Source organism: Arabidopsis lyrata, assembly GCF_000004255.2.
Source record: "Arabidopsis lyrata subsp. lyrata unplaced genomic scaffold ARALYscaffold_4, whole genome shotgun sequence".
Classification (NCBI taxonomy): domain Eukaryota; kingdom Viridiplantae; phylum Streptophyta; class Magnoliopsida; order Brassicales; family Brassicaceae; genus Arabidopsis; species Arabidopsis lyrata.
Genome location: NW_003302552.1, coordinates 15,680,588 through 15,703,057, shown reverse-complemented (window position 1 = coordinate 15,703,057; position 22,470 = coordinate 15,680,588). Strand labels below are relative to the sequence as shown.

At 33.4% G+C, this 22,470-nt stretch overlaps 5 protein-coding genes and 1 non-coding gene across 7 annotated transcripts; 5 read left to right on the top strand and 1 right to left on the bottom strand.

The window, feature by feature from the left end:
* Positions 1–1,902: 1,902 nt before the first annotated feature.
* LOC9317333 (exopolygalacturonase) lies at positions 1,903–4,015 on the bottom strand. The gene is made up of 2 exons (XM_002879385.2): positions 3,178–4,015; positions 1,903–2,724 (listed from the first exon to the last, which is right to left on the bottom strand). The coding sequence occupies exons 1-2, from the start codon at positions 3,900–3,902 to the stop codon at positions 2,235–2,237; spliced, it is 1,215 nt and encodes a 404-aa protein (XP_002879431.1). The 5' UTR covers positions 3,903–4,015; the 3' UTR covers positions 1,903–2,234.
* A 2,381-nt stretch (positions 4,016–6,396) lies between these two features.
* LOC9317332 (3-ketoacyl-CoA thiolase 2, peroxisomal) lies at positions 6,397–10,304 on the top strand. The gene is made up of 14 exons (XM_021028209.1): positions 6,397–6,932; positions 7,332–7,408; positions 7,517–7,601; positions 7,685–7,811; positions 7,896–7,994; positions 8,079–8,146; positions 8,228–8,335; positions 8,427–8,504; positions 8,612–8,744; positions 8,838–8,934; positions 9,100–9,223; positions 9,316–9,424; positions 9,748–9,831; positions 9,912–10,304. The coding sequence occupies exons 1-14, from the start codon at positions 6,843–6,845 to the stop codon at positions 10,019–10,021; spliced, it is 1,389 nt and encodes a 462-aa protein (XP_020883868.1). The 5' UTR covers positions 6,397–6,842; the 3' UTR covers positions 10,022–10,304.
* Positions 10,305–10,415: 111 nt separating this feature from the next.
* On the top strand, positions 10,416–10,500 carry TRNAM-CAU. Its single transcript is given in 2 exon segments — positions 10,416–10,453; positions 10,465–10,500. It is a non-coding gene; the product is annotated as a tRNA-Met (tRNA).
* A 1,123-nt stretch (positions 10,501–11,623) lies between these two features.
* LOC9317331 (protein RALF-like 18) lies at positions 11,624–13,027 on the top strand. Its single transcript, XM_021029737.1, has one exon. The coding sequence runs from the start codon at positions 11,947–11,949 to the stop codon at positions 12,253–12,255; it is 309 nt and encodes a 102-aa protein (XP_020885396.1). The 5' UTR covers positions 11,624–11,946; the 3' UTR covers positions 12,256–13,027.
* Positions 13,028–13,510: 483 nt separating this feature from the next.
* LOC110229138 (vesicle-associated membrane protein 722-like) lies at positions 13,511–15,950 on the top strand. Its single transcript, XM_021028322.1, has 5 exons — positions 13,511–13,700; positions 14,794–14,935; positions 15,030–15,150; positions 15,272–15,334; positions 15,457–15,950. The coding sequence occupies exons 1-5, from the start codon at positions 13,511–13,513 to the stop codon at positions 15,604–15,606; spliced, it is 666 nt and encodes a 221-aa protein (XP_020883981.1). The 3' UTR covers positions 15,607–15,950.
* A 4,469-nt stretch (positions 15,951–20,419) lies between these two features.
* LOC9317330 (vesicle-associated membrane protein 722) lies at positions 20,420–22,423 on the top strand. Of its 2 annotated transcripts, none has more exons than XM_021028320.1 (5): positions 20,420–20,759; positions 21,289–21,430; positions 21,525–21,645; positions 21,838–21,900; positions 22,021–22,423. In XM_021028320.1, the coding sequence occupies exons 1-5, from the start codon at positions 20,570–20,572 to the stop codon at positions 22,168–22,170; spliced, it is 666 nt and encodes a 221-aa protein (XP_020883979.1). In that variant the 5' UTR covers positions 20,420–20,569; the 3' UTR covers positions 22,171–22,423. The 2 variants fall into 2 exon arrangements, with proteins under 2 accessions (XP_020883979.1, XP_020883980.1); XM_021028321.1 differs by having other exon boundaries at positions 20,721–20,789; positions 21,289–21,378; positions 21,592–21,645.
* Positions 22,424–22,470: the final 47 nt, after the last annotated feature.

The following is a 22,470-nucleotide window of genomic DNA, read 5'->3' as shown; positions in this document are numbered from 1 at the left end:
CCCCCACGAAATCATCCTATACTATTATTTGGGGAGTACACTTTATAAGATACCCTTAACTAACCTTCCCTTTTGTAAGAATTTACTTAAGAATGCCATTACAAAAATCTTCTTTTAGAACAAATTTCATTCAATTTATTAAGGATAAACAAGTAAAATACTAATTCATGTCATTTAATTAATTTAATTAAATTATAAAACGAAAATCTGTTATTTTTTTTTTTAAATGACCAATCAAAATGAACATATAAGATTTGATATCTAACTTACCATATTAATTTGTTATTAATCATTAAACTTCACCTCTCAACTTTATATGATTATATTATCATATTATCTACATAATAAATATAAATGTAAATTTTTTTCTGCATATGCCAAGATTTGAATTTTTAAAAACGCATATAAATTGTTCAATCTATAAAGGAAACAATTAAACGGGTCAAAAATTAAGACTTGAGTAATATATTTTTTTCACACAAAAATAAAGTCAACAAAAATTCCGACTGAGCAACATGTCAGAATTTGAATATTTATATTCGATTTCATACATTTATTTTTTTGAAATGTATAATTTTATATACTACAATAAAAATTTAAATATTTTAATTTGCAACATTTAAAATAAGTTTTACTTGATATTTTTAGAGAATAAATTTCAAAAAGTTAATAATAAATTTCAAAAAATCATCAATACTTAATAGTTCAAAAAGTTAAAAATTATAAATACTCTAATTTGATTATTTTGAAAAATATTTATAATAGGTAGCGGGTTAAATATAATATATTATATGATTAAATGAGTTTTGATCCTTATAACTATTTGAATAGTTATATTTAATTTCATATAATTTGTTTTTTGAAATTCATAATTTTATAAACTACAAAAAAAATTAAAGATTTTAATTTGGAATATTAAAAATAGTGTAGAACATTTAAATATGGTTTGACACCTCTAAATATTTGAAAATTTGATTCCGAAATCAATTTTAGAATTAACGAATAAGAGATTGTGCATGCAATATTTTAAAATGAAATATTGAGATTCTAAAATAAAAATATAGACTTTACGCACGGGTTGATTTTGGTATGATTATATACTAAATATATGTTTATAACATATTCGATTATGCGAATAATTGGTAAATTCCATAATTATAAATCTCAAACAAATTCTGTAATTAGATTAGCTCAAACAAATCTCTATTTCAACAACCAAAGAATTATGAATTGAAAAAGAATTTTCTAAATTAATTCAAAATAATACCTAATTTTCTTAATTAATTCAAAATAATCTATGTTTTATATGCGATTTATTTATGATATTTTAATTTTTGATCTAACTGAAATATATGCAATCCTATTTTGTGGTCGTTAACATATATTAACTCATTGTTCAAAAAATATTATTTTTAAAAAATAAAATTATTTTCCGTTTTCATATCTTAAAAAAAAAGTATCCATAATTGAGTATTATAGAAAAAAATCTATATTTATTCTAATATTGTATATAGGGACTGACAACAAAATTAATATTTTTTCACTTACTATTATAATATATTAAAACTTAGTTCTAATATATATATTATATAAATTTTATAATAAATAAAATTCAACCCGTACTATCCATAATTGAGTATTATAGAAAAAAATCTATATTTATTCTAATATTGTATATAGGGACTGACAACAAAATTAATATTTTTTCACTTACTATTATAATATATTAAAACTTAGTTCTAATATATATATTATATAAATTTTATAATAAATAAAATTCAACCCGTACTTTAGTACGGGTGATGATCTAGTGTCTTATTATTGTCTACAAAGTTGAAAATACTGTACATGGTATCGATCATTATATTCTGTTGATCAGTTTAATACCTCATGAAAAAGATATAATCATATAAAAATTTATAAATAATCAGAATTAGCAAATAAAATAATTGATCAATAATAATTACAAGATTTTTTCCTAGCTATAACAGAAAATGTATATTACTATAAATGAATAAAAAAAGGTCGGTCATAATCTAAATGGACCAACTCTTTTTTTCGTTTCCTATAAATGATGCATATAACTGCAGCAACCATTCACATCCCAAATTTTTAAATTATTTGGATGTTTATTAGGTTTTAGTAGCCTCAGTATTGCATCGTAGAAAAACCTAATAAAATCCTAGTCCTAAAAAAGTTATATAAAGTCTAAAAATCCAACAATCTAATAAAGATCAAATCCGGCAATTTGCAGGAACAATCTTGCCACGAATCGATCCACCAACGTTCTCACACAAAGCCGTGACTAGACCGTCACGTCCAACGTATTTCAAGTTGATATTTGAGAGCTCGACGTCTTGACAAGGAAACGCTTTACTACATTGCATCTTCAAAGCCTCTTTGCTTGTCGAAGTTCCCCAAATTTTGTTATACTTGACGTCTTTTATCTGAACATGAGAAGCATACTTTCCAGGACTATCACATTGTCCGTGTGGACAATACTGCTGATCAATGACGATAGGGTTTCCAACATTGATCATTTGGATGTTCTCGTAGAGGAAATTCGAAACCGAAATCTGCGATACCGACTTAGCCCATGTCTTGATACGTAAACCGTCAGTTGTACCGTTGATAATCGAGTTTCTGACTGTTAAGCCCTGGACGTTCTTCTCCTCTTTATATCTCCCAAGGCTCCCGACACTAATCCCATGCCCTGGTCCGCACCTAGTGTTGGAAGACATCGAGAGGTCAAATATTTGATAAACATATAAATATTCGAAAATATTATCATAACTTATATTTAACACATTGTAATCAAGTCTTTTTATAAAGTGAAGTTTTGATAATGAGGTTTAGCTTGATCAAGGTTACAAATAGCTACACTTTTAGAGAAAAAAATGCAGAAGAAATAACATATTATTCTCAATTTTTACCAGTTATCTAAAATAAAGAAAAATATTCCAGCTCATTCAAAGTTTGTTAAGACTAACAAAGAAGAAAAAATTAAGGAAACAAATCACCCACTACATAGGAAAAGAATAAACTAAATTGTTTTTCCTCTAATTCTTTTTTTTTCAATTAAAAAAAAACCTTCATCATTATTTCTTTAGTAAATTTCAATGTAACATTTTGCACAGCTAGTGATGACTGATGAGATTGAGTTAGAGTTATATTTACCTGACATCAGAGATATCCAAATTGCTGGTTCCGTCAAGGATTGCGATACAATCGTCACCGGTTCCGATAGTGACGTTGAAGATATTCATATGGCTAGATTTCCCGATCTTGATTCCGTCGGTATTAGGGCTATCTCCAGGAGCAGTGATGGTAACGCCTGTAATGTTAAAATCCTCGACCGAGAATAAGTTGAAATGTCCCATTTTGCTGTTGATAGATCTTAGACCGTTGATCTTCGATGATTTAACAAAAGCAAACCCAATGTTCATAGCTAGTGTACGACAATTGGTGTTCTTGTTACAATCATTGAGAGGCCAAGAATAAGATCCTTGGCCGTCAAGTAATCCACCGCCAGTAACCGTGAGATTATCGACGTACTTGAAAAGTATCCATTCATCTTGTTTGATAGCGTAAGGATTACGAGGAGCCAATAAAGTTCCTCTGATAATAAAAGTAATAGGGTTTTTGCAAGGACCAGTGAACGTTACTTGACGGAGATAGAATATTCCGGGAGGAATATAGACCGTTGATCTTCCGTTACTCCATTGGCAAGCTTCGTTCCACGCCTTTGTAAACGAGAAAGCGTTATCTCTTCGGCCATCACCGTGAGCACCATAGTTTCTGACGTCAAAGATTTTTGCTTGGCTGGGATATTCCTTCGTGGAAGCGGCGAGGAAGAAGAAGAGAGAAGACAGACACAAAATCAGAAGAACCCTAGACGCCATTCTTTCTTCTTTAATTTGGTTTGGTAACCCTTTTTTGGATGAAGGAAAAGAAAGCGTTTAGGCTTCTTATTTATAGGATTACAAGATAAGAATATATGTATTTATTTAACAAATATGGGAAACGTAATCTTTACTATCATCCATATGGAAAATTCTTATTTATAAAATTATGAAAGGATCCTTTTAAGATGGAATAAGATGATTTTATGTACATAACAAGTAATAAGTTGTGAAATAGATGTAGGATTCTTTCTTTTTACTTCTTTTTGCATATCCGCTTGAATCTATATAAAACCTATATAAGTTGGAATTAATATGATGAATGTTTTGACTGTATATTGTGTCACATTTACATTATAGTTACAGTTCCACGTGGTATTTTTATGATTTATTAAATTTGTATGTGTTGGATAAATTTATACTTCATTCATATAGATAAGAAATGTATACTTTACAGTTTACATGTGTATGTGTTATCAAAAAAAAAAAGGAACATTTTTTTTATCCGGTGATATGGGAATGTTTACCCCTAAAATCATATATAAGAGATGCAATTATATTTTTATCTAATTTAATTTTGAGTTAGGAAAAAATATATATACAAAGAAGAAACAAAATTATTAAAAATGTAAATTTTCTTGGTTGACATTTTGTTTTTGCAAAAAACATAGATATGAAGATATAACGAATGTAGAAAAGGATAAAATAAAGATATTTAGTAAGGTTAACTAAGAAAATTGACATATTTAATAATTTGGTCTCTTCTTTGCATAAAATTTGTTTGCCAACTCAAAGTATATTAGATAAAAAGATAAGATTGAAAATATAAATTGATAAGATTGTTTTTAAAAATTAGAAATTGGATAGATGTCTGAGATTAAATAATCTTGTATCTCTTCAAAAATAAAACTGAAGTCCATGTCGCATGTAAGAGCTAATACAAGTGTTAATAATGTCTGAGACTAAGATATTTTTAATTTATCGATATAGATAAATTTATGTGTAATTTCTAAAAAAAATTCTATTTTAAAATCAGATTAGTTCATTGTCATCAATAGTTTTCTAGAACCAATTACAAGTAAGAAAACAATTATCATGTCTAGAAGAGAACACCAAAAAATTTGATGTAATAAAAATATTAGAAATTCATTTTAACAATAATTAATGTAAATTCAAAAAAAAAAAAAACACAAAATATTATCTTATTATTTTATCTATTTGTATCCCACCAAATTTTTTTTTTTTTTTATCTATTTGTATTAAATATTATATTTGCCCAACTAGAGATCGTTTTTTATTAATTTGTAGTAATTGTATTTTTTTATAGTGAATATTAATTTAACGAGTATTAATTTATAGAGGTTTCGGCTAAGGTGTGAAGATATTACGAGTTACGACCCTTAAGCAGATATGCGTTAATGCGGTGCCATACTGTCATCATTGGTAATATTGTTCCTCTTTCTTTATATTTCTGCAGTCTGCAAAAGTAAATTATATATCTACTGTGCTTGTTTTCTGATCTTTGATGGTTGTTTGATAAAAAGTAGAATTGTGAACTATATGTTGAGACCTTCGCCCTTCCGTGCTGGGAAAATGTGATCATGTGTGGAGAGATGGAGCAATGTTGTTTGGTCCGGTGATACGGCCATCGTTACCGGAGATTGTTGATCGGCTATTCGGTCATCGTCAGCTGCCTTGCAATCCAACGACGAAACTAAGCGCGTCCAATGAAGTAAAAACCAATAAAAGGAGTAAATGCAAGCTCTATGATTAAAGTGTGGATTAGTATCTTTTTATTAACTTGTAAAGTAGAAGTATTTATACATATCAACTGTGATAATTGTTATATCAAAACAAACTTTGAGAGTATGTCGTCTTCCAAAAAAAAAATCACTTCGTTCGCAACCAACTGCAAACATGCACAAACAATTGTGATTATTAAGCGTTTGACAACAATCATAAAAACTGATTTTTGCCGGTTTGTAGTAATACTTAGAATAACTCTAAATCAAAAGCTCATGATATACATATATATATTAATCAAGAATTAAAGATGGATATTCATTTATCATGATTTTTGTTTGAATAATTATGGGTGATTTAGGTGAATAACCCAAAAAAAAGAAAAATTAGTTTTTTAGAAAGAAGGTAGAGAGAGATAAGAAGAGAAAGAGAGTGAATAGGGGGTTAGATGCTAGATATTTAATTTTGTTATTTTTTTAGGTTATCTAATGTAATTTCTCAATAATTATTTAGTGATTATGATTTTCATCATTATTATTCATAAAGAAATAATAATAATCTAGAAAGGACACTGGCGATCGAGACAGTCAAGAGGGTTCTTTTAGACTTAATAGCAACTTGACGGCGTAAATGGAAGTAGTACAAAGAGTTGGGGTGTATCATGTAAATATTACGAAGCTTAAGATCCAGATTCCAGATCAAGGCACGCATTTCAAAGCCCAAAACGGGCGGGGGCAAACGTCACGCCTAATCTTATCTTCTTCTCTCATACTCTGCTTTTCTATCATCATCAATTATTTTATTTGGTTCACATTCACCAAAACCAAGTTTTGTTATAAAAAAAAAAAAAAGAACACAAAATTCTCCATTATTAGAGTAAGGTCATTAGGCTAAAAACTGTTTGATTTGGATATTACTACTACAGTATAGGATTAGGATAAGAACTTCTGTTGCTGTCACAGATAGAAACTTGTGTCCAAATGATTTTTTTGGTCCTTTTAAGCAAATAAATATTACGAAAAAAAGATATTTTTTGATTTCCTTAATTTGGGATAATTATTTTCCAAGAACGGGCAAAGCGGTGAGTCATCTTTCCTTATAAATGATCACAACCCCGAGGACTGTTGGTTTCGTGTAGAACAAATCCTTCTCTGAGAAAACAACAGATCGGGATTTTATCTTTATCAACCGGAAAAAATGGAGAAAGCGATCGAAAGACAACGGGTTCTTCTTGAACATCTCCGACCTTCTTCTTCTTCTTCGCACAATTTCGAAGCTTCTCTATCCGTAAGCGTTCTCTCTCATTCTCTATCGATCGATCTATCGCGATCTCTAGGACTGTCTTCTCTTGTGTTTGTAGTCTGGGGTTGATGGATCGTTGTTGATCTGGATTCTTTCTATGCAATTTGGATTTTCATTTTGATACTGAATTATAATTTGATTCGATGCGTGTCTGTGAGCTGAAAATTTTGAGTTTCAGCTCGATTGAGATCAAATTCAAGACTTGGATTTTGTTTTTGTATTTCGTTCACTGGATTGAGATAGATATCTTCTTTTTTTGTTGTTTGATTTTTGTTCGATGGGGTTGGATTATCAGTGCTCTGCAGAAACTGTGCATGTTCTGATGATTTCTTTAAAGTCAAAGCTTCGTGTAATCTCTTTAACGTGTTCTTCCCAAATTATCAGGCTTCTGCTTGCTTGGCTGGGGACAGTGCTGCCTATCAGAGGACCTCTCTTTATGGAGATGATGTTGTGATTGTCGCGTAAGTCCCATCTCTTATGCTTTCTCTCTTTTGGTATTTGTTTTTTCAATAACGTTTGAATACTTCTTGTATCTTTCTGTTAGACTCACACGTATTGATCCATTGCAGGGCACATAGGACTCCACTATGCAAGTCGAAACGTGGCAACTTCAAGGATACATATCCTGATGATTTGCTCGCACCTGTTTTGAGGGTCTGTCGCTATCTTTTCTATTCTGTTGTTGGTTTTTATTTCCGTCCTACTTTTTAGTGATATATAGTATCTTATTGGCACAGGCATTGATAGAGAAGACAAATCTAAACCCAAGTGAAGTTGGGGACATTGTTGTTGGTACTGTTTTGGCACCTGGATCTCAGAGAGCCAGTGAATGCAGGATGTCTGCGTTCTATGCTGGTTTCCCTGGTATGTTTCTTCTGTGTGCTGTATGGTGATGAAACTCTTTTTTTTCTATTGGCTTTATACTAATGCTGTTATGTACTTTGGCAGAAACCGTGGCTGTCAGAACTGTGAATAGACAGTGCTCATCTGGGCTTCAGGCTGTTGCTGACGTAGCCGCTGCAATTAAAGCTGGATTTTATGACATTGGTTAGTGAATAACGGCTTTGATTACGCACGCCACTATCCTCCTTTTTTTAATAGAGAACTGAGCTGACGATATGATGGATGCAGGTATCGGGGCTGGGTTGGAGTCCATGACTACCAATCCAATGGCATGGGAAGGGTCAGTCAACCCAGCGGTACTGATTCTCTCTTAGCTCGAGTCTTAACTGGCTCTGTTATGTTTATAGCCTACTATAATACGGACTATGTTATTTCAGGTGAAGAAGTTTGCACAAGCACAGAATTGTCTTCTTCCTATGGGTGTTACTTCAGAAAATGTAGCACAACGCTTTGGTGTCTCAAGGCAGGAGCAAGATCAAGCTGCTGTAAGGCAACCGAACTTTTTCAGTATGGTTGTACTTTAGATAACCTATAACTTTGATCGCCTAATGCTAAGCTATCGAGTCATATTGCTAGGTTGACTCGCACAGAAAGGCAGCTGCTGCTACTGCTGCTGGTAAATTCAAGGATGAAATCATTCCTGTTAAGACCAAGGTATTTTCCAGACCCTCCATATGTAACATTTAAGACTTCTCCTCGTGCATTAGTTACTGAACTTCATTCATGTTCTTATGATAGTCAATAACGTGATTATATTTCAGCTTGTTGACCCAAAGACTGGTGATGAGAAACCCATTACAGTTTCTGTTGATGATGGTATCCGACCAACCACAACTCTTGCTTCTCTTGGGAAGCTGAAGCCAGTGTTTAAGAAGGATGGCACCACAACCGCTGGTACTTTTCCCGAATCTATTGTTTCATTATGAAGACCACAGTTCTTATTATCCAATTTTGAATCCATTGCTTCATTTGTTCTGTCGCAAACAGGAAATTCCAGCCAAGTAAGTGATGGTGCAGGAGCTGTTCTCCTCATGAAGAGAAGTGTTGCAATGCAAAAAGGACTTCCCGTTCTTGGTGTATTCAGGTGGGTGATAATTGCTGATAAAGATACGACGGTAGAAGTCTGAAAACCGAAAACTGCAGATACTTGTGATTTCCATTTACACAGATATGCTAGTATATGTAGATAATACATTGTTCTTTCTGTATTTGGCTTTTCCTAAGTAGCACAGTATTGGACGTATTGCAGGACATTTGCTGCAGTTGGTGTTGACCCTGCAATCATGGGTATCGGTCCAGCAGTTGCCATTCCTGCTGCAGTTAAGGCGGCTGGTTTAGAACTTGATGACATCGACTTGTTTGAGATCAACGAGGTAAATAGGAAACACTTCCATGATCTTATTACCACGTATCTATTCCCGCACATTCTGATGATGACCCTCGGTTTTAATCCTTGTGTGTTCAGGCATTTGCATCTCAGTTTGTTTATTGCCGTAACAAATTGGGACTTAACCCAGAGAAAATCAATGTCAACGGAGGCGCAATGGCCATAGGCCATCCTTTGGGTGCTACAGGTATATCTGTTAAGAACAGGGCTGTAAAACTGTTATGCTTATTCCAATTCACCAAACCATAGAGACTTGATTAATGAGATACTCTCAACTCTCAACCAAACCTTAGGAAATCCACAGCCAAAACTAATCTTCCGATATATATATCTTTATGAACTCAGTCCTCACGACACCAACGGTTTTTTAACCAACTTACAATAGCTCTACCTTGCTGCAGTTCGTCCTAGTTGTCTTCAAAGCATATCAATGTCTCCATTGTGTCCATATAATTATAAAACGCTAATGTATAGTGGCTAATACTAATACTTGTTATAAAACTCTCACAGGAGCGCGTTGTGTTGCTACATTGTTGCACGAGATGAAACGCCGTGGAAAAGACTGTCGTTTTGGAGTAGTGTCAATGTGCATTGGTATGCTTTTTCATTGTGAAATTTGGTGTCTGAAATATGTTTTTGAGGGATGGTTTTACTGATTTGGTAAACTCTGGCAGGGACGGGGATGGGTGCAGCGGCTGTGTTTGAGAGAGGAGATGGAGTTGATGAGCTTCGCAACGCAAAGAAAGTTGAAGCGCAAGGTCTTTTGTCCAAGGATGCTCGCTAGAGATGACCATGCACCAAAACCCTTCTTCACCTCACCACATATTTGATCTCACCTCTTTCTTCTGGTCCTCTTTTCCCTTTCTTCAGATATTATTATAGTTTTGAATAAAGCACACAACCAATGTTTGCCTGAGTCTTGTGTTCTTCTTGACCAGGTCATGTGTTTAGTATTTTTTACGTGAAGGGGGATAATCTTTAAATCTTTTATTATATGTAAGAATATTGTTCTTCTCGAATTTCGGCTGTTGCTTCTGGAAATTTTAGAATATTTGGCTGGCAAAAAATTTTAGATTTCAATGGATAAGTCGAACTTTCTTAAAGTCAAGAGTCTGACTTTTCTTGGTGTTTGATGATTTGTAATGAATTAAATTAAAAAAATGTTTCTATTAGTAATTGGGGTGGTGGCGCAGTTGGCTAGCGCGTAGGTCTCATAGCTACTGAGTGATCCTGAGGTCGAGAGTTCGAGCCTCTCTCACCCCATTATTCTTTTTCCCTTTTGTAGTACATTATACTGTATTATTCAAATAATACATGTGATTTTCTTTTCTGTTCATTTCTTATTATTTTCAAGTTCCTCTTCCAATTTAATAAAGGATACGAATTTTTTTTCAACTTGGAATTAGCATTGCAATATACATAACTTTCGTTTTAGTAACTTGTGTTGATATCTTAAGACTTAAGAAACGTTATATATAACTGCAGTAAGTTTTTATGTCACCAATAGCACCCTTAAGAGTTAACAGAAAATCTTCTCAAATAATGAATAAAATTTTTTAAATTTGCACCAAAATCCAAAATCGCTCAAAATAATTAAATCATGTTTCTATGAGATGAGATCTCTCAGTTTTGTTGTATATTCACTCCCCTTAGTTTTATTGAACCATCAATGTATCAGGAACAATTCTTGGGTTCATTCACCCCCTCTTAATTATCCAATTAGAATTTGCTATGTCATCTAGTTAAAAAAATTAAAACAATTAATATTTCCTAAATAAAACAATAAAATTAAGTCATAACCACTCTTTTATAAACCCAAACCGATATATAATCTCGTTTAATTACAAAATCTAAACTCTAATTCTCCTTTGTAAACCCAAACCGTCATTTAAACTCGTTTAATCGTAAAAATCTAAACCCTAATCGTATTTTCTAAACCCAAACCGATATTTAACCTCGTTTAATTGTAAAATCTAAACTCGTTTATAAACCCAAACCGATATATAATTTCGTTTAATTACAAAATCTAAACCCTAATTCTCCTTTGTAAACCCAAACCGTCATTTAAACTCGTTTAATAAAAATCTAAACCCTAATTCTCCTTTGTAAACCCAAACCGTCATTTAAACCGTCGTTTAATTGTAAAATCTAAACTCGTTTGTAAATCCAAACCGATAGTTAACCTCGTTTAATCATAAAATCTAAACCCTAACCTTTCTAATAAACGTAAACCGATACATAATTTCGTTTTAGTAGTAAATTAAATTTTATAATTAAATAAATTTTTTATTATTATTAGATGGCATATTTTAATTAGATGAAATAAAGAGGGTGAACCTCGAATGTTCACCCCTAGGGGTAAATCCAAGTATTTTCATGTATCAGATGCTATATCATATATGGAAATCATTATTGAGTTTTTGACCAATTAATTATGAGAATTGACTAACTTTCACTATGGAGCAAATCAAGTCCAGTGAATCATTTATTTTTGTAGGTTCATCTTTTATGGCACCGTATTCATTTCTTATTCCATGAATTTGACGGAGTAATTTTGATTTTCTTTTTCGAGTAAGAATCTGGTCAAATATTCGATGAACCTACAAAAAATATTAACCTTTATAAAAATGTAGATTAACTAAGTGTTTCATCACAAACCATTTAAACGTAAACAAACTACTCTTGAATTTACCCTCTCTTGAAGTCTCTATGATGAATTACATGAAGCTCTTGATCATCGCCGTGATCATCTCGGCGGCTTTGTTTCCAGCATTGGTGGTCGGATCTCGTCCGGTAAAATGTAACAATTGCAATGACGGTGGAGAAAAAGAAAAGATCATGAAGATGAATTCAGGTATGGATGTGAACCATAGGATACTTCAAGCTAAGAGATATATAAATTACGATGCATTGAAGAAAAACAAACCAGCTAAACCAGATGGTAAACCGGATAAACCGGACAACAAATACCGACGAGGTTGCACCGCCGCTACGGGATGCTACCGCTTTACGAATTAAACATAAAGCCTATCTCTCTCTCTTTTTCTTCTTTTCTTTGGTTAGTGTGTTTTATTTTATTTTTAATTAGTGGAGTATTTGCAATCACATTTCACATTCACAATTCTCATTATTATTTTAATTGCAATTTGTAAGTCTTCCGAGGCATTAGACTCTGAACCAGGGACATCTCCTAGGGAATTAGAATAAACTTCGTTAAGAATTTGTCTTCCTTTTTTTACCAAATGATTGACGAGTAAAAAAAGATCACATCGTAAAGTATTTTTGCGGGCAAGTTCAAACAAATTGATCACCTCTCTCGGCCTATATTCATTTTTTTTCTCTCTCTCTTAAACCAATCGATATATTTCCAAACCAATCCTCCAAAAAAAAAAAAACCAATGATACACCTATAAAATTTCAACTTTAAATATAATAATATAGTCTTGTTGTAAATATAAAATATACTTTAGAAGTGTACATGCGAAAATTCAGATATGTAATCAACCTATAAGTATAATTAAATCAAGAATAATATAGATTTGAATTACATCGGAGTGGACATGGGATGCATGTAGATTACGGTGACTAGACATTTTCAACTTTTTCACAACTTTAAAAATATCGACACTATCTAATTTAGTCATTTAGATTATTCGAAATACCCATATATACATAATTTTATACAAATACCCCAAAAAGACAATCTATAAAATCATTATCCAACCCAAAGTAATAAAGTTTTGATGACTTTTAAAAATGTTTAGTTTTAAAATTTGAATAGATTTTAGATAATATATAGGAACTACCATCCAATAATTGAAAGGTCAAAGTTCAAACTAGCTTATCCAAATTCAAATTTCGCTGATAAAATACGTTGAAACTATCAAAATACCATTACACCAACATCACCAACTTTTACGAACCCCACATATCGATTATAATTTTCAGAATTTGCTTTTAGGCCCTTCAATTCAAGATTTCGTATTTACATAACCTGATCATATCTTTCTGAAATTTAACCTTTTAGTCCTCTAAATTTCAAGGGTTTGATTTTTGATTATTCTTCTTCAATTACGTTAAATTTCTCTCCTACGCTCTTATTCAACTACTTGTCTCTTTTTCTGTCTCTCACGACTTAGTCCTCGATTCTCTCTACGCGTTTCAGCGTTAAGTCTTCTAGATCTCTAAAGCTTCGTGCGCTCGCCGATATAAATCTCTGAGATCGGTTCCGTAAAATCAAATCGGACTCGCGTCGTTTTTTAAGGAAAAAAAAATGGTGCAACAATCGTTAATCTACAGTTTCGTCGCTCGCGGTACCGTAATCCTCGTCGAGTTCACAGATTTAAAAGGCAATTTCTCATCTGTCGCTGCTCAGTGCCTTGAGAAGCTTCCTTCCTCGAACAACAAGTTTACCTACAACGACGATGGTCATACGTTCAATTACCTCGTCGAAAATGGTTTCAGTGAGTCAAAATATTGCTCGATCAATGCTCCTTGTTTTTTTGCCTAATTGAGCATTTGGATTTTTCTATGACTTATTATGAGTCAGAGTTCTTTTTTTTTTTTGATCAAATGTCTAGTCACCATAATAATTCGCCATGATTTTGGGAAAGTCGACTGATAAAATTAAAAGTGTTATCTATTATTTTATCAAAGTTGTGGGAAAGTTGAATTTTAGGTAACAATAAATCAAGCTACATGCATCCCATGTAGTTAATAATTCGAAGAAAAGTGTTAATAATTTCATAATAATCCGAATGAAATTTTATTAATTAATTATTATCAAAATTAAAACTTAATTCATAATAAAATTAGGTTAAAAATAATAATAAAATGTTATCTATTATCAACGTCAATACATAATTATTCCTAAAAATATACCAAATTAAACATAAGATAATAAATAACACTTTTAATTTTGGACGCTTGATAAATCAAGCTTCATGTTCATTCATATTCAGAATCATTTTGGTTTTTTTTTTTTATAGTATGAATCTGAACCATTGTCCAATTTTTAAAGCAATGTGGGAAATTGTACATATTTTTTTTCATCGATTGAGTAATATATGTCCGTTTTAAAAAATTAAATCACATCATATGCAAAAAAAATTTACTATATGTATTTTATAGAAATTCAAAATAAATTAAATATAAGATCAAATAAAAGTGAAAAAATAATCATATATTTATGTGTAAATTAGGTAAAAATATTTTAAAAAAATTAGTAATTAATTGAGTGTAGTTAAGGAAAGATAAGATTTAAGAGAGAATTAAGGATATAAACCGTTTAGGACAATATTTTCAATTAGATTTTCGGAATGTTTAGAATTTAAGAAAGATGGATTGAAATGTAAATAAGTCACAACCCAAGGATTTTTGACCAAAAAAACCCTATGTAGATTGGGGTTTTGGGTGATGTCGAATTTGATGGTGGATATGGACTCTTTATTATAGTGTTAATATTCTTATGAGGGATATATTTCTGAATCTACTGCTTTACCTCTCAATATGAAGTTAAAAAAAAATGACGCGCGGGTTTTGTTCTCGTTTGTGCAGCATATTGTGTTGTTGCAGTTGAATCTGCTGAGAGGGAGATTCCTATGGCTTTCTTGGAACGAGTTAAGGAGGATTTTAACAAGAGATATGGTGGTGGAAAGGCTGCAACTGCTCAAGCAAACAGCTTGAATAGAGAATTTGGGTACTTATTTTTTGATCTATATGATTGGCATTGAGAAGTTTGTATTATTTATGTTCATGGTCAATGACAAGACTCTTTTTTGGCTGCTCTAAAGGTCGAAACTGAAAGAGCACATGCAGTATTGCATGGATCATCCTGATGAGATTAGCAACCTTGCTAAGGTTAAAGCTCAAGTGTCTGAAGTTAAAAGTGCAATGATGGAAAACATTGAGAAGGTTCGATTGTGACCCTTTTTCGTATGAATTACGTATCATGATCTTTTGGTTCCTTTAATTTTTGAGGGGAATGTCTAGCACAGGCATCCGTTTTTACATTGTGGAACGCATTCATTTTCAGGTTCTTGACCGTGGTGTGAAATGTGATTTTCTGGTGGACAAAACCGAAAACCTCCGTACAGAGGTAAGTTCTCTTAGGAAAATGGTTCTAAGTTCCATACACACATACATGCTTGAGTTGCCAGCTCTCTCTTACTACTGTTGTCTTGGGTTTCCAACCTTTAAATGAACTTGGAATTGTCACAGGCGCAAGATTTCAGAACACAAGGAACTCAAATGAGAAGGAAGATGTGGTTCAAGAACATGAAGATAAAACTCATTGTCGTTGCAATCATCATTGCCTTGATTCTCATCATCATCCTCTCGGTTTGTGGGGGATTCAACTGCGGTAAATAAGTCTAGAACATTTCTTCCCGGCGTTATCGACTGCGCTCTGTGTTTCCCAAGATTTCTGAGAATATCTTCATTCAATTCCTTGTGCTACTTTCTTTATGTGGTTTTCATGCTATGTTTCTTCTTAGATTTTACTTCTTGAAATTGGTTTTGTATAGGCCATATATATTATCAGCTATATTGTATATAACTTTCGTTATACTAGTAACTTGTTAGACCATGTACATAGCAGAACTTTTAAGAGTATCAGAAGCCCATTTATTATTTTTAAATAGACCAAACATGTTTTATGGGTCTGATCCGTATCAGCCCAGTGAAACTCATGATACTGGGTATCATGTGACGTGGCAGGGCCTAGGAAGCACGGAATCTTCGTCGGAGGTCCGCTTCCCGCTTCGGAATCTTAGTCGGAATCGGAAGCTCTTAGAAGCTTTCGGAATCTCGCTTCCATCGCGTTTCCAAAAATTCAACTTTGGAAGCTCGTTGGAAGCTTACGATTCCGGTTTGGAAGCTTGCGCTTCCATTTTATAAATTCAATTTTACAAATAAAACATGAAATTATTATTATTTTTTTTTTTTTTCCGTCAAAGCATACTTATATTAAATTAGAAAAGTCAATACAAAGTTGGTTTTGGAGCCAACATGGCTGAATTACAGAATTTGAATAAAAAACAGAGGATATAGAAACAAACTTTGCTAGAAGATGGGCTGCCATGTTTCCATCTCTTTTAACAAAAGCAAAACGAATTGATTGAAATTTCTTTTCCCAGAATTCGATATCCTTAAGGAGATTTGTCAATGAGCCGATCTTCTTTGAACCGTTGACTGTTTTGATTAACGTTGCACAATCCCCTTCAAAGATTATGGCCTTATGTCCTCGAATCCATGATTGATGCATTGCTACTAATAATGCTTTTGTCTCGGCTTCTAGTGAAGTTGTTGCATAACCAAGTTGCACTGATCCCCAAGATTTCGGTGTGCCCTGATGATCTCTAATGATCCAGCCTGCTGTCGCTTGATGTGTATGAGTATCAAAACCTGCATCAAAATTACACTTTATGAATGGAGGAGGCGGCTTCTGCCAGGTACGACTGGAAGAAAGAGTATGCGGATGATGACTTGTCGTGGTATCACTCTTCTTTTGACTAGTAGTTGCCGAAATCCAATGCTTTGTTTCAGATTGTACTTTCAAGACTGTTTTGGAAGCACTTTCTCTTCCTTTGTTAAAAACAAAATTGTTCCTGACTTTCCAAATTCGCCAAAGGAACCAATACGGCATGAGCTTTTTGTCGTCATGGGTTGTTTGGTTTGTAAAACTCATTAAATTTGATAAATTTCCTTCAAAATCATGGGTAAAACGGAGATGTTGCTGAGGTAGGTTCGATAGTCGCCAAACCATAGTTGCGAATGGACAAGTAAACAGAGCATGATTGATGCTTTCTTCTTCACGTCGACATCGAGGACAAGTTTTATCGAGGTTCATACCTCTGGATACCAATCTGGTCATGGTAGGTAAGGCTTGCGAGATGGCTCTCCATAAGAAGTGTTTAATTTTTGGCATGATAGGTAATTTCCATACTTTGTTTTTCAGATCCGTTGAACCTGTAGGGATAGGGACATGATCATGAGGTTGAAAAGGATCGTGAGTGAGCATCCAATAACCAGATCGTACGGAATAGTCGCCAGAGTTGTTATAATTCCAAAGTAAGGTGTCGCTGGTTTCTTCCCGTGCAAGGTGAATGTTCAAAAGAGAGGATTGATCTCGTGGGTCCACATATGTGGCGATCTTAGTAGTATCCCATGATCGTGACGTACCAATTTTAGAAATGAGAAATCCTAGCGAAATACCCTTATGAGATTCAACAACCCGAATTGGCCTTGGTGGATGAGCATCAATCACGTTGTCAAAGCCCAAACGGATAGTATCACCATCTCCGACCGTGTATCTAGAACCTTTTTTTAGTAAATCTATTCCTGAGAGAAGGGAAGCCCACCCATAAGATTGATATTTGCGACCTTTGGCTTCCAAGATCGAGCTATCCCGGAAGTAGCGAGCTTTCATAATCTTGGCAAATAAAGAGTGCGGATGCTGAATAATGCGCCAGGCTTGTTTTGCAAGTAAAGCATCGTTAAACTTTGCTAAATCCCGAAAGCCTAGGCCTCCTTCTTTTTTCGAGAATTGTAGACGTTTCCAGGCAATCCATGGAATACCTTTTTGTTTTGGGTTCTTTTCCCACCAGAAATTCATTAAGAGGGATTCAATTTCTGAAATGATCCCTTGTGGTAGCTTGAAACATGACATCGCGTATACAGGCATTGCGAGAGCTACAGATTTTATTAAAATTTCTTTACCTGCCGGGGATAAAAATTTCGCACTCCAAGTGGCTGTTCTTTTCTTGACCCGTTCAATGATATATTCAAACATCTCCTTTTTTTTCCGACCGAATTGTTCAGGTAAGCCTAAATATTTACCACCCCCACCATGATTTTGAATGCACAAAATGTTTTTGAGTCTATGTTGAGTGTTACCATAAATTCGTGAGCCAAAAGTTATCATAGATTTGTCCTTATTGATTTTTTGGCCCGAATAGTATTCATAGACATCAAAAACATCTTTTAAGGCTTGGCAATTCCTTGTGTTTGCTTGGCAAAAAAAGAGGGAGTCATCCGCGAATTGTAAGTGTGTTATCGCCGGTACTCCATTTCCGATTCTTACACCTCGTAGCTCCCCGTCTTGAGCTTTGCTTCGAATTAGGTGACTTAAAATATCACTACATAGGATAAAGAGGTATGGAGACAAAGGGTCACCTTGTCTTATACCTCTAGAAGGTGTGATATTGCCGTGGGGAGTGCCATTAATCAAAACTGAGTATCGAACTGAACGGACTGTTGCCATGATCCAATTGATCCATTTGTCGCAAAAACCAAAAAGCCGCATTGTTGTTTCCAAAAAATTCCATTCGACTCTATCATATGCTTTGCTTACATCCGTTTTCACCGCCATGTAAGTTTGGGAAACTCTTCTCCTAGTCTTCAAAGAATGCATGATTTCATGTGCAATCATTACATTGTCATTTATTAATCTCCCCGGTATAAAAGCAGCTTGTGCATCCGAGACAATTGAATCAAGATGCGTTTTGAGACGTCGAACTAAACATTTGGAGATAATTTTGTAGAGCACGTTACACAAAGCAATGGGTCTATAATCAGAGAGAGTTGTAGGGTTGTCTATTTTTGGTATCATACAAATATTCGTATGGTTAATGTCTTTTTAATCAAACAAACTCAAACTAAAAATTTTGCATACTAATCTTTGTATTTTATTTTTAACAAAATCATGTTTAGAAAATAGCAATGACATGAATCTAATATGTGAGAGATATTATAAATGATTTATTAATTTAGATTAATTTCGAGAGACTTGAGTTTGATCATATTTTTACCTATAATATACATAATTTGAAACGATTTTGTTTGATGTTATTTAAAAAAAGAATGAATATAGTGTTATAATTTTTTTCTTGAATTATTTTGATTTTGTTTGTTGTAAAAATTGGTTTAATTTTTAAATTTAGTTTTTAAAATTTATTTATTAGATTTATGGGGTTAATATAACTTGTAATATGATATAATGTTTAATATATAGTTATATATATACATATATATATATATTCTTTATATATACTATACGCTTCCATCGCGTACCGCTTCCGTAAAATTTTCTAAAAAATCGCTTCAGCGCTTCTAAACGATTCCGTTTCCGCGTATCCGCTCCCGTTTCCATGCAACATAGGGCAGGGCGTGATTGGTCGCTGAAAATTCTTTTGCCAACAGCAGAGAAAAAAAAAACATATACTTTCTCTCAATTTTTTCTCTCCTCCACGGTTCTTTCATCCGAGACAAATATGGAGGGAAGTTGTGTTATAGCTTGAGAAATACAAGGTTGTTTGTTTAGATTCATAGGATTGAATCAAGAAATAGATTTGCTTGATTGGGTTTGATAAGAATTGGTTTATGGCTGCAAAGTTTCTGGTTTTTGCTGAGCGCACACAAGGTGTTTGATAAATTGCCAAAGAGAAAAACGGATTGGGTTTATGCAAATTTTAGTTGGCTGATGGATGAGAATCAAATAGTGAGTATGTGTAATTTCGCTATAGGTTTTTGTTTTGAAAATGAATCTTTTAGACTTGAATGTCCTTACAAGGAACAACTGATGTTCAATTTCTCTTTAATACATAAGGCATGCCTTTAACATTGTTCAATTTCTCTTTAAAAATGCGTTCTCTAAATTGTAATTATTACATTTTCTTATCATTGTATAAAAAGATAAAAAAAAACTTCCTTTGTTAAATTTAGTCTACAAAAGAAAATTTCCATTCCCTTTATCTACGTGAGTATGTGTAAATAAATCTGTTTCCAATGGTGAGACCGGTATCGGTATCATTAATAAAAAAAAATTATTTGTAAAATCAAAAATAAATATATAAAAATATGGGATTACAAAAGATAATATTACAATCTATAAAAACGTAGAATATACTAAATCTCAAACAGTATCATAAAAAATCTCAAATAATAAACAAATATTATAATTAATATTAAAAAAATTGTTAATGACACTCTATGAGTATCAACTATGTGCATGCTCTTATAATTTTCCAAATTTGCTTTTAGGTCCTCCAACTTTAGATTTGGAATTTGCACAAGCTGACGAAATCTTTCTGAAATTTACTCATTTAGTCCCTTAAAATTCAAGGGTTTAATTTTTGATTATTCTTTCTTCAAATACGTTTAAGCTACCCTTTTCTTTTTCACCGTCTTCTCTCTCTTTTCTCTCTTTTCTCTCTCTCACCATTTAGTCCTCGATTCTCTCTACGCGTTTCAGCGTTAAGTCTTCTAGATCTCTAAAGCTTCGTGCGCTCGCCGATATAAATCTCTGATTCGCGTCGTTTTTAAGGAAAAAAAAATGGCGCAACAATCGTTGATCTACAGTTTCGTCGCTCGCGGCACCGTAATCCTTGTCGAGTTCACAGATTTCAAAGGCAATTTCACATCCATCGCTGCTCAGTGCCTTCAGAAGCTTCCTTCTTCTAACAACAAGTTTACCTACAACTGCGATGGTCATACTTTCAATTACCTCGTCGAAAATGGATTCAGTGAGTCAAAATATTGCTCGATCTATGCTCGTGATACGTTTGTGTTTTCGATTTGTCGATTTATCCATTGTTTGATTTAGATTTTTTTACCTAATTGAGAAATTTGAATCGAGTTCTTATGTTTGGTATAGTTTTCAGTAATAATTATGTATTGGGTTTTGATATTTAATTGATGTTAGATCTATAATCAGTGATACGTTTGGTGGATCTGCTAATGAATATTTGCAATTCTGGTTCTGGATCTTGGCTTATTTGCGTGTAGCTTTTGATTTCATGAAGTTTTTGGCTGGATTTTGTTGTTTGGGAAATTTGTGGATATATCGCTTGAGAAAATTGCATTGGTGTATTGTGTTCCTGATGTAGTAGCTCTGTTTTACTAACCCTGATTGGATTTTGGGTGATGTTGATGGTGGATAGTGGACTCCTTATTATAGTGTTAATTTTCTTATGAGCGATATATTGGTGAATCTACTGCTTTATCTCTCAATATGGAGTTAAAAATTGACCGGTTTTGTTCTCGTTTGTGCAGCCTATTGTGTTGTTGCAGTTGATTCTGCTGGGAGACAGATTCCTATGGCTTTCTTGGAACGAGTTAAGGAGGATTTTAACAAGAGATATGGTGGTGGAAAGGCTGCAACTGCTCAAGCTAACAGCTTGAATAAAGAATTTGGGTACGTGTTTTTGATCTCTTTGATTGGTATTGAGAAGTTTGTATTATTCATGGGCACATAGTCATTGACGGACTCTTTTTTGGCTGCTTTAAAGGTCGAAACTGAAAGAGCACATGCAGTATTGTATGGATCATCCTGATGAGATTAGCAAGCTTGCTAAGGTGAAAGCTCAAGTGTCTGAAGTTAAAGGTGTAATGATGGAAAATATTGAGAAGGTTCGATTCTGACTCTTTTTCGTTACTGGTATAATTTTATGTTCTAATCTATTTCCAGTAGAGTTAAGCCTGTATGAGTTTAAGTATCATGATATTTTGATTCCTTAAACTGTAGAGGGTAATGTCCAGTTCTCGCTTGTAAAGGCATGTTATGCTGACTGTTTTCACATTTTGGAACGCACTCGTTTGCAGGTTCTTGATCGTGGTGAGAAAATTGAGCTTCTGGTGGACAAAACTGAAAACCTTCGTTCACAGGTTAGTTCTCTTAGGCAAATGGTTCTAAGTTCAATACACAGACATGCTTGAGTTGCCAGCTCTCTCTTACTACTGTTGAATTGGGTTTCCAACTTTTGATTGAACTCGGAATTGTCACAGGCCCAAGATTTCAGAACACAAGGAACTCAAATGAGAAGGAAGATGTGGTTTCAGAACATGAAGATAAAACTGATTGTTCTTGCAATCATCATTGCCTTGATTCTCATCATCATCCTCTCGGTTTGTGGGGGATTCAACTGCGGTAAATAAGTCTGGAACATTTCTTCCCGGCGTTATCGACTGCGCTCTGTGCTTCCCAAGATCTCGGAGAATATCTTCTTCATTCAGTTCGTTGTGCTGCTTTCTTTTTGTGGTTTCTAAATTCTCATGCTATGTTTCTTCTTAGATTGTACTTCTTGAAATTGGTTTTGTATAGGCCATATATATTATACATATATGTATGAATGTTCGACAATTTGCAACGTTGCTATTGCTGGTACTGACACTAATTCTTGCGAACCAATATTTGGACGCTAACACTTACTAATTGCTTTGGTCTGTTGACGAGGC